The sequence below is a fragment of the Salmo salar genome, chromosome 22 (genome assembly GCF_965601325.2).
Source record: "Salmo salar chromosome 22, fSalSal1, whole genome shotgun sequence".
Lineage (NCBI taxonomy): Eukaryota > Metazoa > Chordata > Actinopteri > Salmoniformes > Salmonidae > Salmo > Salmo salar.
Window position 1 is genome coordinate 23,339,039 of NC_138312.1, and position 17,885 is coordinate 23,356,923.

Below are 17,885 nucleotides of genomic sequence, written 5' to 3' on the forward strand. Positions count from 1 at the left end.
ATGGAAAACCCAGCCAGCTGTATGTTATCCATGTCGTCGTTCAGCAACGACTTGGTGAAACATAAGAAATTAGTTTTTAATGTCCTGTTGGTAGGATAGTCTTGATCGGAGCTCATCCAGTTTATTATCCAATGATTGCACGTTGGCTAATAGGATTGATGGTAGAGGCGGGTTACACACTCGCCGTTGGATTCTTACAAGGCCTTCCGATCTACGACCCCTATATCTCTGTCTCTTCTTCATGGGGGTTTGGGTCTTGTCCGGTGTCTGAAGTAAATCCTTTGCATCCGACTTGTTAAAGAAAGAATCTTCGTACCAGTATGAGGTGAGTAATAGCTGTTAAGATATCCAGAATCTCTTTTTGGTCATACGAGACGGTGCTAGAAACATTATGTACAAAATGAGTTAGGAATAACACGAAAAGACACAAACAATAGCACAATTGGTTAGGAGCCCATAAAACGGCAGCCATCTCCTCCGGCACCATTATATCAATTACAACCAATAAAATGGTTCTACAATGTAAAAGGCAATTTACAGATCCATTGGTACATTCATCTTAATCAGACTTAATGATTATTAATGATACTTCAACACCATGCATACATGGAACAATCATTTTCTCTTAGTCAACATTCTGACTGCAAAGCGTGGAGCGCAGGCCACGTAGCCTATTTCTATACCCACTGAGGTGCACGCGCTCCTATTACGCACAACCATGAATGACAAGCGACATAGTACACAGACACATGGAACTCTGATATTACCCAGAAAATATGAACAAAGGAAACCATACATTGAGTTAAATAAACATAACTTCTACCTCATGAGTCTTGTGAATGTTCATGTGCACAATAAACGTTGTGCCCACTCAGTGGGTAAGAAATGGTTGGCTAAATTAAAATGTATTGTTGGTCTATCAAACATGAAACATAAATGTCTACGTGTTGCAATGCAAGGCACAGGGATGGAATGATGAAACGCTAGGAATTATTATAGTATTAGATGGAATATAGATTTATCACATAGGGCCGATGCAAACGTGTGAAAGCAAGAACACACATTTCAACAAGAGAAAAAAAGAACTCCCCATTGGCGGGAGTTTGGAGTGTGCAAGTGAAGAGCCGTGCCTATGATGCGTCTTCGCCACAGTAATAATTCATTTTAAACAAATTACAAATGCAAGCTTCATAAGTACAAAAAAAATTATAATACCAGTAGGCATATGTTAGTAATTGTTGCCCCATTGCTGATGAGCTTGCAAAGTAAACAGTTAATATTCTTGAATACCAAACCATTTTTGGAGCTGCAAATGTATTTATTATGGCACTAGCCAATCTGTTGCAGGTTTTTTGCAAGGGCGATGCTGCGGCTACTGTTTCTGGCTGCATGTAGAGTAATGCAACTAGACCCTGTGCCACAAAATTAGTGACAAAACATTACAAAACCTGGCCAGATAAGTTCAAGGGCTTAGCATTGATGGGAACTCCTTCAAGACTGTTGGAAATGCATTCCAGGTGAAGCTGGTTGAGAGAATGCCAAGATTGTGCAAAGCTGTCATCAAGGCAAGGGGTGGCTACTTTGAACAATCTCAAATATAAAGTATATTTGATTTGTTTAACACTTATTTGGTTACTCCGTGATTTCTTATGTGTTATTTCATAGTATTGATGTCTTCACTATTATTCTACAATGTAGAAAATAGAAAAAATAAAGAAAAACCCTTGAATGAATACGGGGGTAAAAAAGTTTGACTGGTACTGTATATACAAAAGTACGTGGACACCCATTCAAATGAGTGGATTCAGCTATTTCAGCCACACCCATTGCTGACAGGTGTATAAAATCGAGCACACAGCCATACAATCTCCACAGGAAAACATTAGCATAAGAATGGCCTTACTGAAGAGCTCAGTGACTTTCAACGTGGCACCGTCATAAGATGCAACCTTTTCAACAAGTCACTTCTTCAAATTTTGGCCCTGCTAGAGCTTCCCCGGTCAACTGTAAGGAGCAACACTGGCTCAGCCGCGAAGTGGTAGGCCACACAACCTCCCAGAACAGGACTGCAACACTCACTACCGAGTTCCAAATTGCCTCTGGAACCATTGTCAGCACAAGAACTGTTCTCCTGGATCTTCATGAAATGGGTTTCCATGGCCGAGCAGGCGCACACAACCCTAAGATCACCATGTGCAATGCCAAGCATTGCCTGGAGTTGTGTAAAGCTCACCACCATTGGACTCTGGAGCAGTGATGAAACACACTTCACCATCTGGCAGTCCAACGGACGAATCTGGGTTTGGCGGATGCCAGGAGAACGCTACCTGCCCCAACGCATAGCGCCAACTGTAAAGTTTAGTGGAGGAGGAATAATGGTCTGGGGCTGTTTTTCATGTTTTTGGCTAGTTCCAGTGAAGGGAAATGTTAATGCTACAGCGTACAACAACATTCTAGACGATTCTGTGCTTTGTGGCATCAGTTTGGGGAAGGCCTTTTCCTGTTTCAGTGTCACAATGCCCCCATGTACAACGCGAGATCCATATAGAAATGGTTTGTTGAGATCGGTGTGGAAGAACTTGACTGGCCTGCACAGAGCCCTGACTTCAACCCCATCGAACACCTTTGCAATCAATTGGAACACTGACTGCGAGCCAGGCCTAATCACCCAACATCAGTGCCCGACCTCACTAATGCTGTTGTGGCTGAACGGAAGCAAGTCCCCGCAACAATGTTCAAACATCTAGTGGAAAGCCTTCCCAGAAGAGTGGAGGCTGTTATAGCAGCAAAGAGGGGACCAACTCCATTTTAATGCCCATGATTTTGCAATGAGATGTTTGACAAGCAGGTGATCACATACTTTCAGTAATTGAGTGTATCTGCGTATGTTCTGATGGAACCATTGACATCCTAACAATGGAACCAACATTCTATGAATGATTCTATAACTTCCATTAAGAGCACTGGGGAGTGACAAAATCTCATGCACTTCCCATGTCACTTAGGATTGCGTTATAGTCACCCCACCTTTATGAAGTAATTAAAAAAAAAAAAAAAAAGTCAAAGCTCAGTGAACCTGGCATTCCCTCTGGGGTTTGCATGTGTGTACAGCCGTGACCAAAAGCTTAGAGAATGACACAAATATTAATGTCCACAAAGATTGCTGCTTAAGTGTCTTTAGATATTTTTGTCAGATGTTACTATGGAATACTGAAGTATAATTACAAGCATTTCATAAGTGTCAAAGGCTTTTATTGACAATTACATGAAGTTGATGCAAAGTGTCAATATTTGCAGTGTTGACCCTTCTTTTTCAAGACCTCTGCAATCTGCCCTGGCATGCTGTCAATTAACTTCTGGGCCACATCCTGACTGATGGCAGCCCTTTCTTGGATAATCAATGCTTGGAGTTTGTCAGAATTTGTGGGTTTTTGTTTGTCCACCCGCCTCTTGATGATTGACCACAAGATCTCAATGGGATTAAGGTCTGGGGAGTTTCCTGGCCATGGACCCAAATAGCGATGTTTTGTTCCCTGAGCCACTTAGTTATCACTTTTGCCTTATGGCAAGGTGCTCCATCATGCTGGAAAAGGCATTGTTCATCCACAAACTGTTCCTTGATGGTTGGGAGAAGTTGCTCTTGGAGGATGTGTTGGTACCATTCTTTATTCATGGCTGTGTTCTTATGCAAAATTGTGAGTGAGCCCACTCCCATGGCTGAGAAGCAACCCCACACATGAATGGTCTCAGGATGCTTTACTGTTGGCATGACACAGGACTGATGGTAGCGCTCACCTTGTCTTCTCCGGACAAGCTTTTTTCCGGATGTCCCAAACAATCGGAAAGGGGATTCATCAGAGAAAATGACTTTACCTCAATCCTCAGCAGTCCAATCCCTGTACGTTTTGCAGAATATCAGTCTGTCCATGATGTTTTTCCTGGAGAGAAGTGGCTTCTTTGCTGCCCTTCTTGACACCAGGCCATCCTCTAAAAGTCTTCGCCTCACTGTGCGTGCAGATGCACTCACGCCTGCCTGCTGCCATTCCTGAGCAAGCTCTGTACTGGTGGTGCCCCGATCCCGCAGCTGAATCAACTTTAGGAGACGATCCTGGCGCTTGCTGGACTTTCTTAGGTGCCCTGAAGCCTTCTTCTCAACAATTGAACCGCTCTCCTTGAAGTTCTTGATGATCCGATAAATGGTTGATTTAGGTTCAATCTTACTGGCAGCAAAATCCTTGCCTGTGAAGCCCTTTTTGTGCAAAGCAATGATGACGGCACGTGTTTCCTTACAGGCAACCATGGTTGACAGAGGAAGAACAATGATTCCAAGCACCACCCTCCTTTTGAAGCTTCCAGTCTGTTATTCAAACTCAATCAGCATGACAGAGTGATCTCCAGCCTTGTCCTCGTCAACACTCACACCTGTGTTAACGAGAGAATCACTGACATGATGTCAGTTGGTCCTTTTGTGGCAGGGCTGAAATGCAGTGTAAATGTTTTTGGGGGATTCAGTTCATTTGCAAGGCAAATAGGGACTTTGCAATTAATTGCAATTCATCTGATCACTCTTCATAACATTCTGGAGTATATGCAAATTGCCATCATACAAACTGAGGCAGCAGACTTTGTAAAAATTAATATTTGTGTCATTGTCAAAACTTTTGGCCGTGAGTGTATGTTTAACAGTTAGCGAAGAGGGTGTAAACTAGCGTTTCAGCATCTCAACCCACAGCTCCAAAGATCCCAAACAGAGCCAAGTGCCTTGCGGATCACCTGCCGTTGCTCAGCTGTTGCTAATGTGTGCCAATGAGCAGGAATATTTTCCCATCTCCTGTTCTGTGGATGCAGCGGCTATTGCCCCATTATGGGAATGTGGAACCTATGGCCACCTTCCTGTTTCCCTCGCTCAAGCCTCAATTGCTAGTACATGATTACCCTGTTTCCCTTCGCAATCACTAATACTGGTATCTTTCTCTGTTCATTCATCCTGTCCCACCCTCTCTTCTACTCTCTTTCCTACAGCATCGGCCTATGCGAACCTACAGTGGGAGCAGCAGCCCAGGCAGGATGGGAGCCACCCACCTCAGGACTACCCTCAAAGGGACCAGCCCCCAGTGGCTGGCTACATCCCCCAGCCCAATTACATGGAGGAAGATCATGATCTCATCAAGCCCAAAAAGCTCCTTAATCCAGTGAAAGCCTCCAAAAGCCACCAGGACCTCCAACGAGAGCTGCTAATGAGCCAGAAAAGGTACAACTCCCACCCAACAGTCACATACAAAATCTTGGATGGGACAGCTGATTGAGGTTATTATCCAGCAATCTAGCTATCAGTGTTTTCCAGCTCTTCTGTGTGTACATCTGTGTGTACACACAGGTCAACCTGACAAGGCATTCAGCATTCTAAGCCAAGCCCTCTGTAATGTTTTGCATCACTAATAATCATTTTGTATGAGAGGATGGATTTTCCTACGGTAATGCCCCATTACAGATCCATATGATATGACATTAAAGGCACATACCCATATCAAGGCATTACAAAAATAAAGAGATCCAGGATTACTCATAATAACTATATGTACCTAAACATGTACAGATTTACATAAAAGGAGAAGTACATTCTAAAACATAGACATCATTAGTCAAGAAAGGTCAGATGACAACTGATCGTAATGCTACAATGGTGTAATCCCACTTCTCAATTATATAAGCCAAAGGTACTTTATTGTAACAACATAACAAACAGAAAGGATTGGGTTTAAAAAGGGTCATAATGATTGAAACAAAGTGTAACAGCATAGGCAACATTCCCATTTCCCCTCTCTCTCTCTCCTGACTAGAACCCCATAAACTGCCCCTCCAAAATGCTTTCTGAAAGGGGTCTTGGAGATCCACTCACAACATATGCTAGTAACTACACTTAAACGTTCCCAAAATATTTAGTTCCCAGGAAGCAGGATATTTTCAACATGCCAGGTTGGGTACACTCTTATAAAAAAAAAAGGGTTCCAAAAGGGTTATTCAGATAACCCTTTTTGTTTCAAGGTAGAACCCTTTTTGCTTCCATGTAGAACCCTCTGTAGAAAGGGTTCTACATGGAACCCAAAATGGTTCTACGTATAACCAAAAAGGGTTCTTCAAAGGGTTCTCCTATCGGGACAGTCGAATAACCCTTTAAGGTTCTAGATAGCACCTTTTTATCTAAAAGAGTTTGGGGGAGATGGATGTTAATCCCCCCCACCCACTATTTAAAGGGTCTCAAATAGGAATTCTAAATGACTACAGAGAATCAGCTGTATTTGGATCTTGGGATGAAAAATATGTAACGATTTTTGCTTGAAAAACAAAAAAAGCGACAATAGTTCTGTTTGTTCATCTTGAGACGCTGTAGCCAGTATACACTTCCTCAAAATAGTCAGAATTAATATAAAATAACTAAAGAAATCTGTCATTAATTTGGACGTTATTGCAGAGGAGATCATAGTCGCACAATTTTACATCTAAGATGTTTGTTGCAGTAATTCTGTAGTGAAATTTGCATAAAAATGAGTTGTCTATCATTGTATGACAACAAACACTTCATTGAGGAACCCCTAATGTTGACCAATGACCAACGAAGGGGCAAGAACAATTTCTGTGTGCACAAACAGCCGAAAAAACCCTTGCCGAAGACCAAAATGAACAAAAACGTCACAAAATGTTGTCATAATATGCACGAACTTGCCTTAAGGCATATAAACAGAGCAGTGTTTTCTCTCCATTGAAATCTGTCGTCTGTCTCTCTCTCTTTCTCTCAACATTCAGATCTCTTTAATTAGCAGGCCAATTAGAAGCCAGTTGTTGCTAGGTGACAACCCACCAAGATACTGTCCCGATCGCTGAGTTGTTGGGAACTGGGCAAATCCCCATGGCTCAAGCACTCCAACCATCCTTGAGGGGACAGTGGGAACTCAAACCTTTAAGAGAGTGGGCAACAGAGGGCCTTTTATGCCCCTCCAGCCCTGCTGTTTTCTAGTGTTCCTCTTGTTTGTTTCATTATGCAGTTGGATTTGTATTTATAGTCATGGTATTCAGTGATCATAAACATGAATCCAAACCTTTTCCAACATGCAAGAAGAATACAATTATATAATGCCATAGAATGGCCCGGAAACCCCATTCCCAGGAAGATAGAATGCAGTACATAATGGTGAAATACCTCCCCTATCTGCTCTTCCCTTTCTGTAATCAATCTACAGTATGTTAATACATTTTCATGGTGTATCTGAACTTGATTACACTGTAGTTAGTCAGTTAATCAATCAGGTGCTAAATAGGTTATAATAACAACATCATCATACAGGAGAGCCAGACTAATCGTTTATAGCCCACTAGTCTAGTAATACATAATTCACTCTAAAATAAATATGTTCAAGAAAGGACATGCATGTCTCACCTGCAGCCTCTATTCTAGTAATATGACCCTTATTAAATATGTCCACCTTCCAGTATTGATATGACAGAGAGAGGAAAAACCAGTACACTAAACCTGGAGTGTTCTTAGAGTGAGAAATGGGAAGAATATAAAAACATAGAAATGAATTGATAAATGTAGCAGGAATTTCAGGTCTAACATACAGTATTCCATATATGTCCTTGGGGCTATGTAAGGTTATCTTTCACTGAGCCTGCTTTGGTGCTTCTGTCAATGTTCATCTAGAACAAACAGACACCACATCGAGGGGCCCATTTGGCCGTGATCAGCAGATTATTATATTTCCCTTGAGATGCACACACATGCATTAGCGTCTGCTTTTCTGCAGGCAGACAGGCAGATACTCAGAGGTAAGCTGGCATGGCACCATGCTTTCAATTAAGCATTTATCTGCAGGGCTTGGGTTGGCACTGCTACTGGTGCTAAGAGGGGTATGGCTGTGAGAGTCAAAGCCCAGAAGAGGCAATCTGTGTTGGGCACCATAACAGAGAGAGCCCTAACAACGCTGGGAGATAAGCCACACCACTGAGGTGGGGGTGCAGGAATTAGGTCATCAAACTGAACAGTCTCTCTCTCTAACTGATTGGTCTCCACTCTCCTTTCTCTGATTGCTTTTTCTCTCCTCCTCTCGTTTGCTCTCTCGCTGTAGATAAGGCTTTTTGTATCATTGAGTGGCATTGATGGCTGGGAGATTTGAGGGGGCGGATGGAAGAGAAAAGAGGGACTAAAAAGCATTGTCAACAACACACAGAGAGAGAAAACCTGTTTGGGTTCAAATGTCACTCCAGTTCACAATGCTGTGTAGCTAGGAAGGAAACAGGAGCCCATCTATGGATTTCTAAGCATTGAGTAGGTATAGAGCAGTCAGTGGTCCCAGGGTCATGAGTATAGACGACAGAAACCAGAAAGTAATATAGTGGCCTCAGATATCAGCCCTTTTAATGTGCTATTCTTGTCCTGTGGTTGGCCAGCGAACTACACCTTCCATAGATTTCTTGGGGAAAATAGATTGTAGTCAATACTGGTAGTGTATTTCTTTCATAAACAGGCTGCTGCTATACACAGCAGTCTAGTAGTGTGTGCGTGTGTGCGTTTAGATACTACTGCACTGTTGGAGCTAGCATTTCGCTACGCCCACAATAACATCTGCTAAATATGTGTATGTGACCAATAAAATGTCATTTGATTTTTATTTGTTTTGTGTGCAGAGAAGCGAGTGAATGCTGATGAACACAGAATCACTCTATTTTAATCACCTCCATGTTTGTTTGTGTACACCTCTCCGACTTATTCGATGAGCACAGACAAAATGAATGAAAACACTAATCACACCTCCCATAGCAGCCCTCCCTCTATCTGCCACGTAATACAAACCTGTGACTGCACCTCCCTAAGGAAGAAGAAGGCACTACATTGATTTAATTAGCCGTCTCACAGAGGAGAGCTGAGAGGAGGATTGCCAAGAGACCTACTGTTTTCATTTACATTTGGTTCAGTTGTCAACTAACATGAGTTCAAAGTGAAATTAACCAAAAATGTCACCATGTCATCGGATTTAGGTTCAAAGTTAAATCCACCTAAAAGTTGGATTTAGGTGGATTTTTGCAAATCCAATAAGTTTTTCACGTTGATTCAACGTAATCACGTATCATTTTTTGCGGTGAAATGACGTGGAAACAACATTGATTCAACTAGTTTTTGCCCAGTGGAGAGTTCAACACCTATCTTATCCTGAGTGTAATAGCTTGTCACTCTGAAGTTAGCTGATGTGAGATATCGAGGGTAGATATTGCATTTATTCTTTATCAGTTTTAGAGGCCATGTGCAGTGATTGAATAAATTCAAAGTATCTTAATAATTGAGAAGGATGTTTTTTTGCCTTCCTGATGGAACAAAAGTCCCACCACCGAGCCTCAGCAGTGTGCTTCCTGTTGGCTTTTTCTATCTAATTTGAAAAGAGGCTGCCAATCTGAATGGATTGGCATCACCATAGAGATTCAGCGACACACACAGAAACACAGCTCATGGATCACCAGTCCCTAGCCCGCTCATGTTAGGACTACAGGAGCCTTTATCAGCAGGAAAATTTGCTTTAGGCTACTTCTATGCAATTGTTGTATACTAAACTGCAACATAATCCTTTCACATTTGGTTATTTTTATCATATTATTATAATAGAATCATGAAGAAAATCAATGGGTGAGGACAGGATATCAGATGACAGAGCAAAATCAGAATTTAGCATTTAGCATGATAAGAGTGACCTCTGCTGGAGACAAGATGAAAACATTGAAGTTAAATTCAAATGCATATGACATTAGTAAATACCTTCTCTGCCGGCTCATAGGACTGGTGTTGTTGGTGTGGAGTCTAAGCCGGAGCTGCAGCGCGTGTTAGAGGCCAGGAAGAGGGAAAAAATGATAAAGCAGAGGAAGGAAGATGAGGCCAGAAAGAAGATCTCTCCTCTGGAACAAGAGCTCCTCAAGAGGAAGGATAAGCTAGAAGAGGTAGGAATCATCAATCGGTCAATACAATTATATTGCTATAGGAAATTTTACAAAGGCATCAGTCACAAATTGATTGAATAAACTCCCTTTTGTTTCTGATTCAGTTGGAGAAGGAGCAGGAAAAACAAGAGGAGACCGTGAAAGCCCCAGAGTTTGTCAAGGTCAAGGAGAACTTGAGACGTACGTCCTTTCACAGTAATGGAGAGAAAGAGGTGTAGAGACTAACCGGTCCAGGTATACAATTTAGTTGGAATCTGCTGGAGTTTGCACACATGTGTGTATTATACGTGTGAATGGACAAAGAACTGCTGTGATGTGTTGTTCTGACTGCACAACTCAGACAACAGCAAGGAACTTCTACCTGTTACAAGGACTGGCCGACAAGCCATGACACAATGCCTTCACTATCCTACTCAGAGCAGAGACAAAGAGAGAGAGAGACAGCGAAGGAAGGTTGACTCTGCATTGGGCTACTGTTACAGTCAGTAACATAGGCCAAACTATAGCTGTGACATCTCAATCCAGAGTAACTGGCATGAGTGTGAGGGTCAAAGAGGGGAGCAGCTATTCACTAGTGGACATAGTGTTCCGTATTGCAATGACTCTAGAAATAAAGCCAAGATGGGTGTTCTTCTACAGTGTGTCACAGCAGTGGTTACTTTTCATTTTAAGCTGTGTATATCCAAGAGTCATTCTCTAGGATACAGTATAAGAAGCACACTGTACCTGCACATACAATCAATATAGATTGTTAACAGGAAACAATCCAATTAACTTAATGGCACATTCATAATCTTCTCATGCAATTTAAGGTCACGTATCTCAATGTGAAATCTCTCACAGAGAAAGTTCCTATCCCTAACAGTGCCTTCCTAGTTGCATGTCATCCTAATAAAAAAGTTCAAAACAAGAAAAGCTATCATTATGAAACGGTATACTATCAATCATTTAATGTCACCTGGGCATCATATAGAGTACAGTATATAGGTGAATGTGAGTGTTGGTGTGATGTTGAAGAGACACAAGAGGCACAGATATTTATATTACCTCCAACCCCATCTCACCTTTTTTTTTCGTAACATTTACATATTTTGAAAAGTGATATTTATGTTTTGTGCTAAAGGTGTGAGACAAGGTAGATATTCTCACATTTGTAATTCTATCACAGCTCTTTTTAAATAGTATTATGTAGCGATACACAATTAAATGCAATCAATTGAATAATTTTATTTAAATAAGGCACTTTAGAAAATAAAATTATGTATCTGAATATGTATTTCAGTGATGAATTATGAATTAGTCATTTTTTAAATACTGTCTTTTTAAAATCCAATGATTAAGTTTGAATTTGTTTTTATCCTGATTGCGTATATTTGTATGTTTGTTTTTTGCACCACATATTGTTCTCTGCCTTTACTGACTCCTGAAGCCACTTACAATGTTTAATGGTATAAAACTGTACATGTTATAAACATGAAGACATTACTACTCATTTATTTTTCAGTCTCTTCATTGCATAAAAGTATGACTATTAATGTATGATTATTTCAATAGCACAATGATTGTTATGAATAACAATAAAACATCAAATTACTACATATCTGAGAAGGGAGGTACAAAGAGCGTAAGTAAGATTGCTTTTCTTTCTAAGAAAATAAATAAAGGACTAACACTGCATTGATAGTAGCACTGTGACCATTCATTTGGACGGAGAATGTCTAGATTCATTGGTAGTTTATTGAATGCTGTTGAAAAAGAGATTAATATTTTGTGAGCTACATTAGAGAGACAAACACACCACTGATCCAGCCTTCTACCATCACGGCTGAAAGTTCTAGAAAACAAAGTTCCATCAGTAAGTTTGCAACAGCGTATTGAGTTTAGTGTCCCTATTGGGTCCCTTTAGGCAGAGCCAGGAAGCTGTCTCTTGTGCCAAACAACCAGAACACAGGGCACTCACTACAGTGCCACTTCCCATGGAATGTTACAAACCAGAAAGTAAGATGCTGAGCAACATCGTCAAGGCTGGAATTCTGGACCGGTGACACCTGAACAGGTAAACAAACCAAAGCCTGGGAGAGAGTGAGTGGCAACTCTGCTATGCCTTCATTAAGATAGGAAGATTGTGGCAGTACAAAGTACATTGTCACTGAAATTCTAAAGATGTGTCCGTCTGTGACATTTTTGTTTGGGTTTGAGCCCTCAATGTAATACCCCAACTTTGACCAACCATGCAAATTCTCCAAGGTATCCAATGGAATGGCTTCATGAGAGTAGGATTTTTGCCCTGAGAGAATAGTGAAATGCACGAGAGAATGATTCAGAATCAGTCCCTAACCTAAGAATACTTGATGGCTATGAGTAATACAGACAGAATATCTCGTTTGAAAATGATTTTTATGGTGATTTTTAAATTATGCTAATTATATTTCCGTGGGGTGAGGACATCGACTCTAGGCAGTTTGCTAAGCATTGCGAGACACCATTAGACATAGTCCCCTGTGCCCTCACTAAATTCTTTGGCCCCATAATTATGGGGGTAGAGTAATGCGACACTCTGCATCACAAGAAGACTCTTTGTCCTCAAACTACTATCACCCTCCTGTGTGCTTAATCCTCAAGAATCTTCAGGATCCGATTTGTAGTGCTCCGCTACACAAGAGCCAAATTGTTTCAACGTTGCCTTGGTGAACCTGAACTGAAGGGTACAGCGAACGGAAGACCTATAATGAAAGTGCCCACATTCAGTCCTGACTCCTGATTAATATCCGAGTAATAGAATTTGCTATTCTTTACAAAGTGGCTAAATACAGCAGTGGAAGTATCCTATTTTAGATTATACTATAGAAACCGATAACTACCGATAAGTTCAGCCAGATAAGCAAGTTCTACTTTATAAATGCAAAGACAGAAATATGTTACTTACAACTAGTCTGTGTCATAACTGTTGTGGCGATGGGGATTTACATGGATACACACCATGTTACATTTGTGTCTGCTCTTCAGTTTGATTAGTGCAGTAATGTGTGATTGTTTATATATTTTTCCTTATTGAACAAGCTAATTCGACCTGAAATTAAGCTGCTTGTGGCACATCCACAGGTAAATGCTTAGAAATAGAGCACCCTCTTTGGCCTTGTTCCACCTGTCTAGAGTCTACACAGACACACACATACACATGCTCACACATGCTCACACACACACACACGATGAACGATGTTGTTGAGGTGCTTGGGGGGCGTGGTGTTTTCTCAGGTAACATACAAAGAGCTAGGGCTTTTAGGGGCATTGCACTTTGCTTGTTGAGAGGCAATGAGGCTGTGTATGGATATTGCTGTGCCACTGCTGGCTATGGTGCACATGACCTACATCTGTGAAGCAGGTAAGAGTCCATATATTATCTGTATTATAAGTTTCTTTAAAACTGGAAACAGCTCAGTTGTAGGTGTTTCAAGAACACTCAGGTAGTACTGAATAGAAACAAATAATGGAATTTGTAATTGAATTGCCACATGAGGGTTTCAAAGCACTTTATAATGGCTATACAAGTACGTTATTTTAACATCTATCTCTCTGTAAGACTCAGAGCTGGTGATCCATATCAAAGTGATGGTGTTGCAAGGACAAAAAAAAGCAAAAAAAAGCTGTGGAGTAAAAATGTACTCATATTTGATTTGATATTATTTGACTTGGTTCTATCACTATTATCACTATTGTCATCCGGTACTACATTTGACATTGATATTTTAGTTACTTAAGACATTATTCCTATGTACATTAAGTACTGTGTGTTGGTGAAAATATTCCTCTGTGGGTTTTTTGTTGTTTTTGTAGCTCTGCTGAGGAAATCCACAGCGGCTGACTTCCTAAGACCAGTAAGAGAGAAGCGTGCTGCAGAGTGTTTCCCTGCAGGCTGCAGTATGGAGGACAGTGAGGCTGAGGAGCTACTGGAGGCCAACTCACACTATGTGAGTTCAGGCTGGCAGACACACTGGAGGATAGACAGTAAATATGGGTGTCTCAATATTATAGTCTTACTCAAATTCATGTTACAGTGTTCCTCCTTTTAGGATGGCTAAATCAAAGCTAGAACTGATTAAATCTGTTTCAGCTAACTGGGTCTCTCCTGAAAAAAAAATATTTTATCACTATATACGGGCCACAGACTGAGAAACACGACTCTGTAAATTGATCCTCCAGGGCAGTGGTGCATCTACCACTACTGCACTCAAACATACAAGAGAACAAAGACAGGTCAGGACATTGACTCTGACATCTGTTTCATTTGCACCAACTTGAAATATCACAATATCACATTTCTAGTATGAGAACTGTTACTAGTCCTGAACTTGAACAACTCTGACTAACTCACCAACAGACAGAAATAATATGCAGTACTTTATATTTTGTAAAACCATAAAGCCATCTATGTGTAACACAATTTGTGAGGATTACATGACTTTCTGAATTCGCAGAAGGACAGTTCGAAGATGCTGTTGAATGGCGGCACTGGGGCAGGGGTGAACTCGGTAAGTTCCAAGTTTTCCACGTTTTTATGGAAAACAAGGTGCACACAGTCCATAATATTTTGTTTTCTGGTTCTTGTTTTCAGAGTCCTGGTAGTGAGGCTACAGTGGAGGAAGGCTCAGGGATGTAGTCCTGGGATGTACTGTAGCATCATCAGGCAAACGCCAGGAGAGCTGCAGCAGACAGACAGGAGATGCATGGGTCTTATCTATAATGAATGACAAAATGCAAGGCCAAATATTCCACTTTATTAATCATTATCTTTTGGGATGGGTGGAATTATAAAAACTTTAAATACTGGAAATATAGAACTCCAAGGTCAAGTGAAAGATGGATTTATTCTAATATTGTTATTCTCTCTGCTTTGTCAAACCATTTGATTTATGATTTGTGAGTCTTCCTAAGATTTGTTTCACAGTATTTCTTGATTTTTAACAAAAAACGGCTAACACTTGTTATGTTAGTTAAAGAATCAGATAATTGCCTACCTTCATATTGGTGCTTCGTAAGAATGGTGCTCAGTACTTCATTGATTTTGCAAGTTATCTTCGTAGAATCATAGATCTTAAACTGCATAGGTACAGTTCTTTATAAGCCATGAATTGTCCAAAGGAAATATTTCCCACTTTGACAGTTAAGAGTGGTAAAACTTGAACTATGAGAAGTAATTGAAGTTGATATACTAAATTATATTATGTGGAGCAATGGAAAATATTTGTATAATATTTTGAAAATGTACTTTTTGAAGATTTGCAAACAAAATGCTTTTACCATTTACAACTAATTTTACAATATTTCTTTGTAATGTGCCTAGTCCCAAGTCAAATATTATAGGGAATTATCCCTGACCTGTATTACCTGTATTTAAATATCCAACTTACTGATTTAGAAATATATAGGCAGGCCTACTTTCGAAATGTCTGTGTAAATATCTCAATAAATGCATATTTTAATCAATTGTTGTTAGATATCTTTTGTATACGCGGTGTCCAAGACATTACTAACGTAGATTGGGGAAATGAAAATATGCGCAATTAAGTGTGAGGCAATATTATTTCACATGAAGAGACCAATGGAAACAGCTATGTAAGCCTGTGAAGAGGATACATCAACAGATATCTGCAATATAGAATGAACCATCTGTACACCTGGGAAGCCAAAGGGCCTTTTTGACAAATTTGTAAATCTGAACTATCTGTGTATATCAAGACCCTGCTTTCCTCCTCAGGTAAAATATGAAACCTCAGGCAAAAGATGAAACCATGCTTAGAACCATGACCGAGAAAGGAACCTCACGGATTACTGATTAGATAGAATTACTATCCAAAACAGTACATGTATGTAATATTCATTCCATGCGTGTAAGAGATCACTCGTTCACAGTGGAAATTCCTTTTCCTACCAGGAGAGAGAAACTGCATGTGAATCTAATTCTATCTGCACCTGTCCATTGTCTTCCCCAGCTCTAGCAAGTCAGTGAAAGCATGTTGACAAGGGGTGGCTAGGCTGGTCCATACAAGGCTATCAGGGAGAACTACGGTATGGACACCAGACACTGTGTTCTGACACAGTTCCTACCTGTCCCTGGTGAGATGTTGTTAGGAGAAGCCAGGCAGGGAAGTATGGAGGTCTGTCAGCTATACCGTGGGAGAAGAAACGCTCCAGCGAGTCGGAAAATTGATCAAGTCGAGAGCTGGGCTTGGGAAAGGAATGGGAGAGGGGTTGTAAGAATGGAGGTCTGAGAAAAAAGGAACACCAGAAAAACCAACAGGACAGACAAAAGGTACTTTGATTTTCTAAAATGTAAACTGCTGGAGCTATTGTTAGCCCTCTGTTTTAGTGAGTTAGGGTATTCATCCTTGTAAATAAGAATTTGTTCTTAACTGACCTGCCTAGTTAAATAAAGGTTAAATAAAAATAAAATAAAAATCCCATGACCTAGATAGTAATATGGACCGGAGCACATAAAAGGACGTTGTACATTTGTTTTCTAAGTAATCTTATTGTCCTGCAGGATCTTTTCATGCTCAATGTCATAAAGCAAAAGTAAACTTTATTTTGTTATGGCTCCAGAAAAACCAATGGATCAATGTGACTGACTGGGTTCAAACCACGGTCTCCTATGCACCACAAACATTGGGCTTGTTTGAGTGGTAAGGCTGAAGCAACCCGACTGCAGACGAGAGTCGAAGAGTAATATCGGGGGAGGTGCATCTGCAACAGGAAAAATGCAACATGGCAGTTTGCCGTTGTTTATAAAAGTGTTTTCTTTTTAATGTGGAAACCCCCATATTACACACTCACAAACTGTTAATATATGTGTGTACATTGTACTATGAATTCAATTGGTGAGCGAGATTCACATATCACATTCATTTGTACATTGAAGTCTACACATGAATCGTGGCAAAGCTGGTTCCCGTTTCAGTCAAGGCTTTGGTCAAGCTCGCGTGGGTCAAACAAAAACACCCTATATAGAGCCTTCCACAATGCAGGCGCTGGCTGCAGGAGGAAGTTAATGAAGAGCAACAGCAGAAACTTGCAGTCAACTACAGTCAAAACTTCATGACCTTTGATCACTTGGTTTTTGTAAAGTTTATGTAGTTGTCATGTAGACACAAGATGGACAATTTTTTCCCCCAATGTAACACACTTTGAAAGGCGGTGACCGACTTTGTGTTAGACTGCTGAGCAAAAGTCTAGGGCCTAGATTCAATCAGATCAAGCGGTGTCGGTGGTGGAACTGCATTGGAGGTGAGAAATCGGTGAGCAGCTGCTCTTGTGATTATTGTCACGAAGCTCCACTCGCATTAGAAGTTCAGAACCATAATGTGTAAGCTATATAGAAATAATTATGCTCAAATGTAAAAATCATTCAAACTAAATAATGAGGATTTCTATCCTCTTAATCGAGGTGTACATTACATCTCTCATTCCAGTGTTCGAACTTGTGAACAAGGCTGCATGGGATTTCTGTTAATGTGACTCCGTGCAGCAAATGGCAATATCTGCTTTAGGTGTAATGCCAGGAGCCACTTGTGGATTTGACAGCTCTAATGCAGTTCCACCTCTGCCACCACCAAAACAACTGCTATTCGGATGTTGGCTAAAGCGGATCTGATTGAATCGAGCCCTAGCCCTAACTGTGGGTGTGTTCGAGCGGTAAGCCTAACAAAGCCGACTGTAGACGAAAGTCCGTGAGTGAAGTCGGGGGTGTTTCTTCTGTAATCAACATAGCTGCTATTGTTTATATAAGTTTTTCTTCATAAATGTCTAAATAAACTTTTCTATACTCGCATATCACACACTCACAAACTGAAAACATAACATGTGAACAATTAATTGGTTAGATCTCTCTCAAATATCACTTTCATTTG

At 40.6% G+C, this 17,885-nt stretch overlaps 2 protein-coding genes across 3 annotated transcripts in view; both read left to right on the plus strand.

Annotated features, from left to right (window-relative positions):
* Positions 1–11,658, plus strand: part of LOC106583019 (protein FAM107B) — a 51,710-nt gene extending 40,052 nt beyond the window's left edge. For both annotated transcript variants that reach the window (XM_014166756.3, XM_014166757.3), the window contains 3 exons: positions 5,023–5,251; positions 9,822–9,981; positions 10,086–11,658. In XM_014166756.3, the coding sequence (XP_014022231.1) occupies positions 5,023–5,251; positions 9,822–9,981; positions 10,086–10,199 (503 nt within the window). In that variant the 3' untranslated portion in view covers positions 10,200–11,658. The remainder of the gene's footprint in view (positions 1–5,022; positions 5,252–9,821; positions 9,982–10,085) is intronic.
* Positions 11,659–13,249: 1,591 nt separating this feature from the next.
* Positions 13,250–15,068, plus strand: LOC106582949 (uncharacterized). The gene is made up of 4 exons (XM_014166593.3): positions 13,250–13,363; positions 13,816–13,949; positions 14,457–14,510; positions 14,594–15,068. The coding sequence occupies exons 1-4, from the start codon at positions 13,294–13,296 to the stop codon at positions 14,636–14,638; spliced, it is 303 nt and encodes a 100-aa protein (XP_014022068.1). The 5' UTR covers positions 13,250–13,293; the 3' UTR covers positions 14,639–15,068.
* The last annotated feature ends 2,817 nt before the right edge of the window (positions 15,069–17,885 follow it).

Coding starts and splice junctions, on each gene's coding strand:
- LOC106582949 (XM_014166593.3), top strand. CDS start 13,294: ATGAGGCTGTGTATGGATATTGCTGTGCCACTGCTGGCTATGGTGCAC. Junction 13,364..13,815: donor GACCTACATCTGTGAAGCAG/GTAAGAGTCCAT, acceptor TTGTTTTTGTAG/CTCTGCTGAGGAAATCCACA. Junction 14,511..14,593: donor CTGGGGCAGGGGTGAACTCG/GTAAGTTCCAAG, acceptor TCTTGTTTTCAG/AGTCCTGGTAGTGAGGCTAC.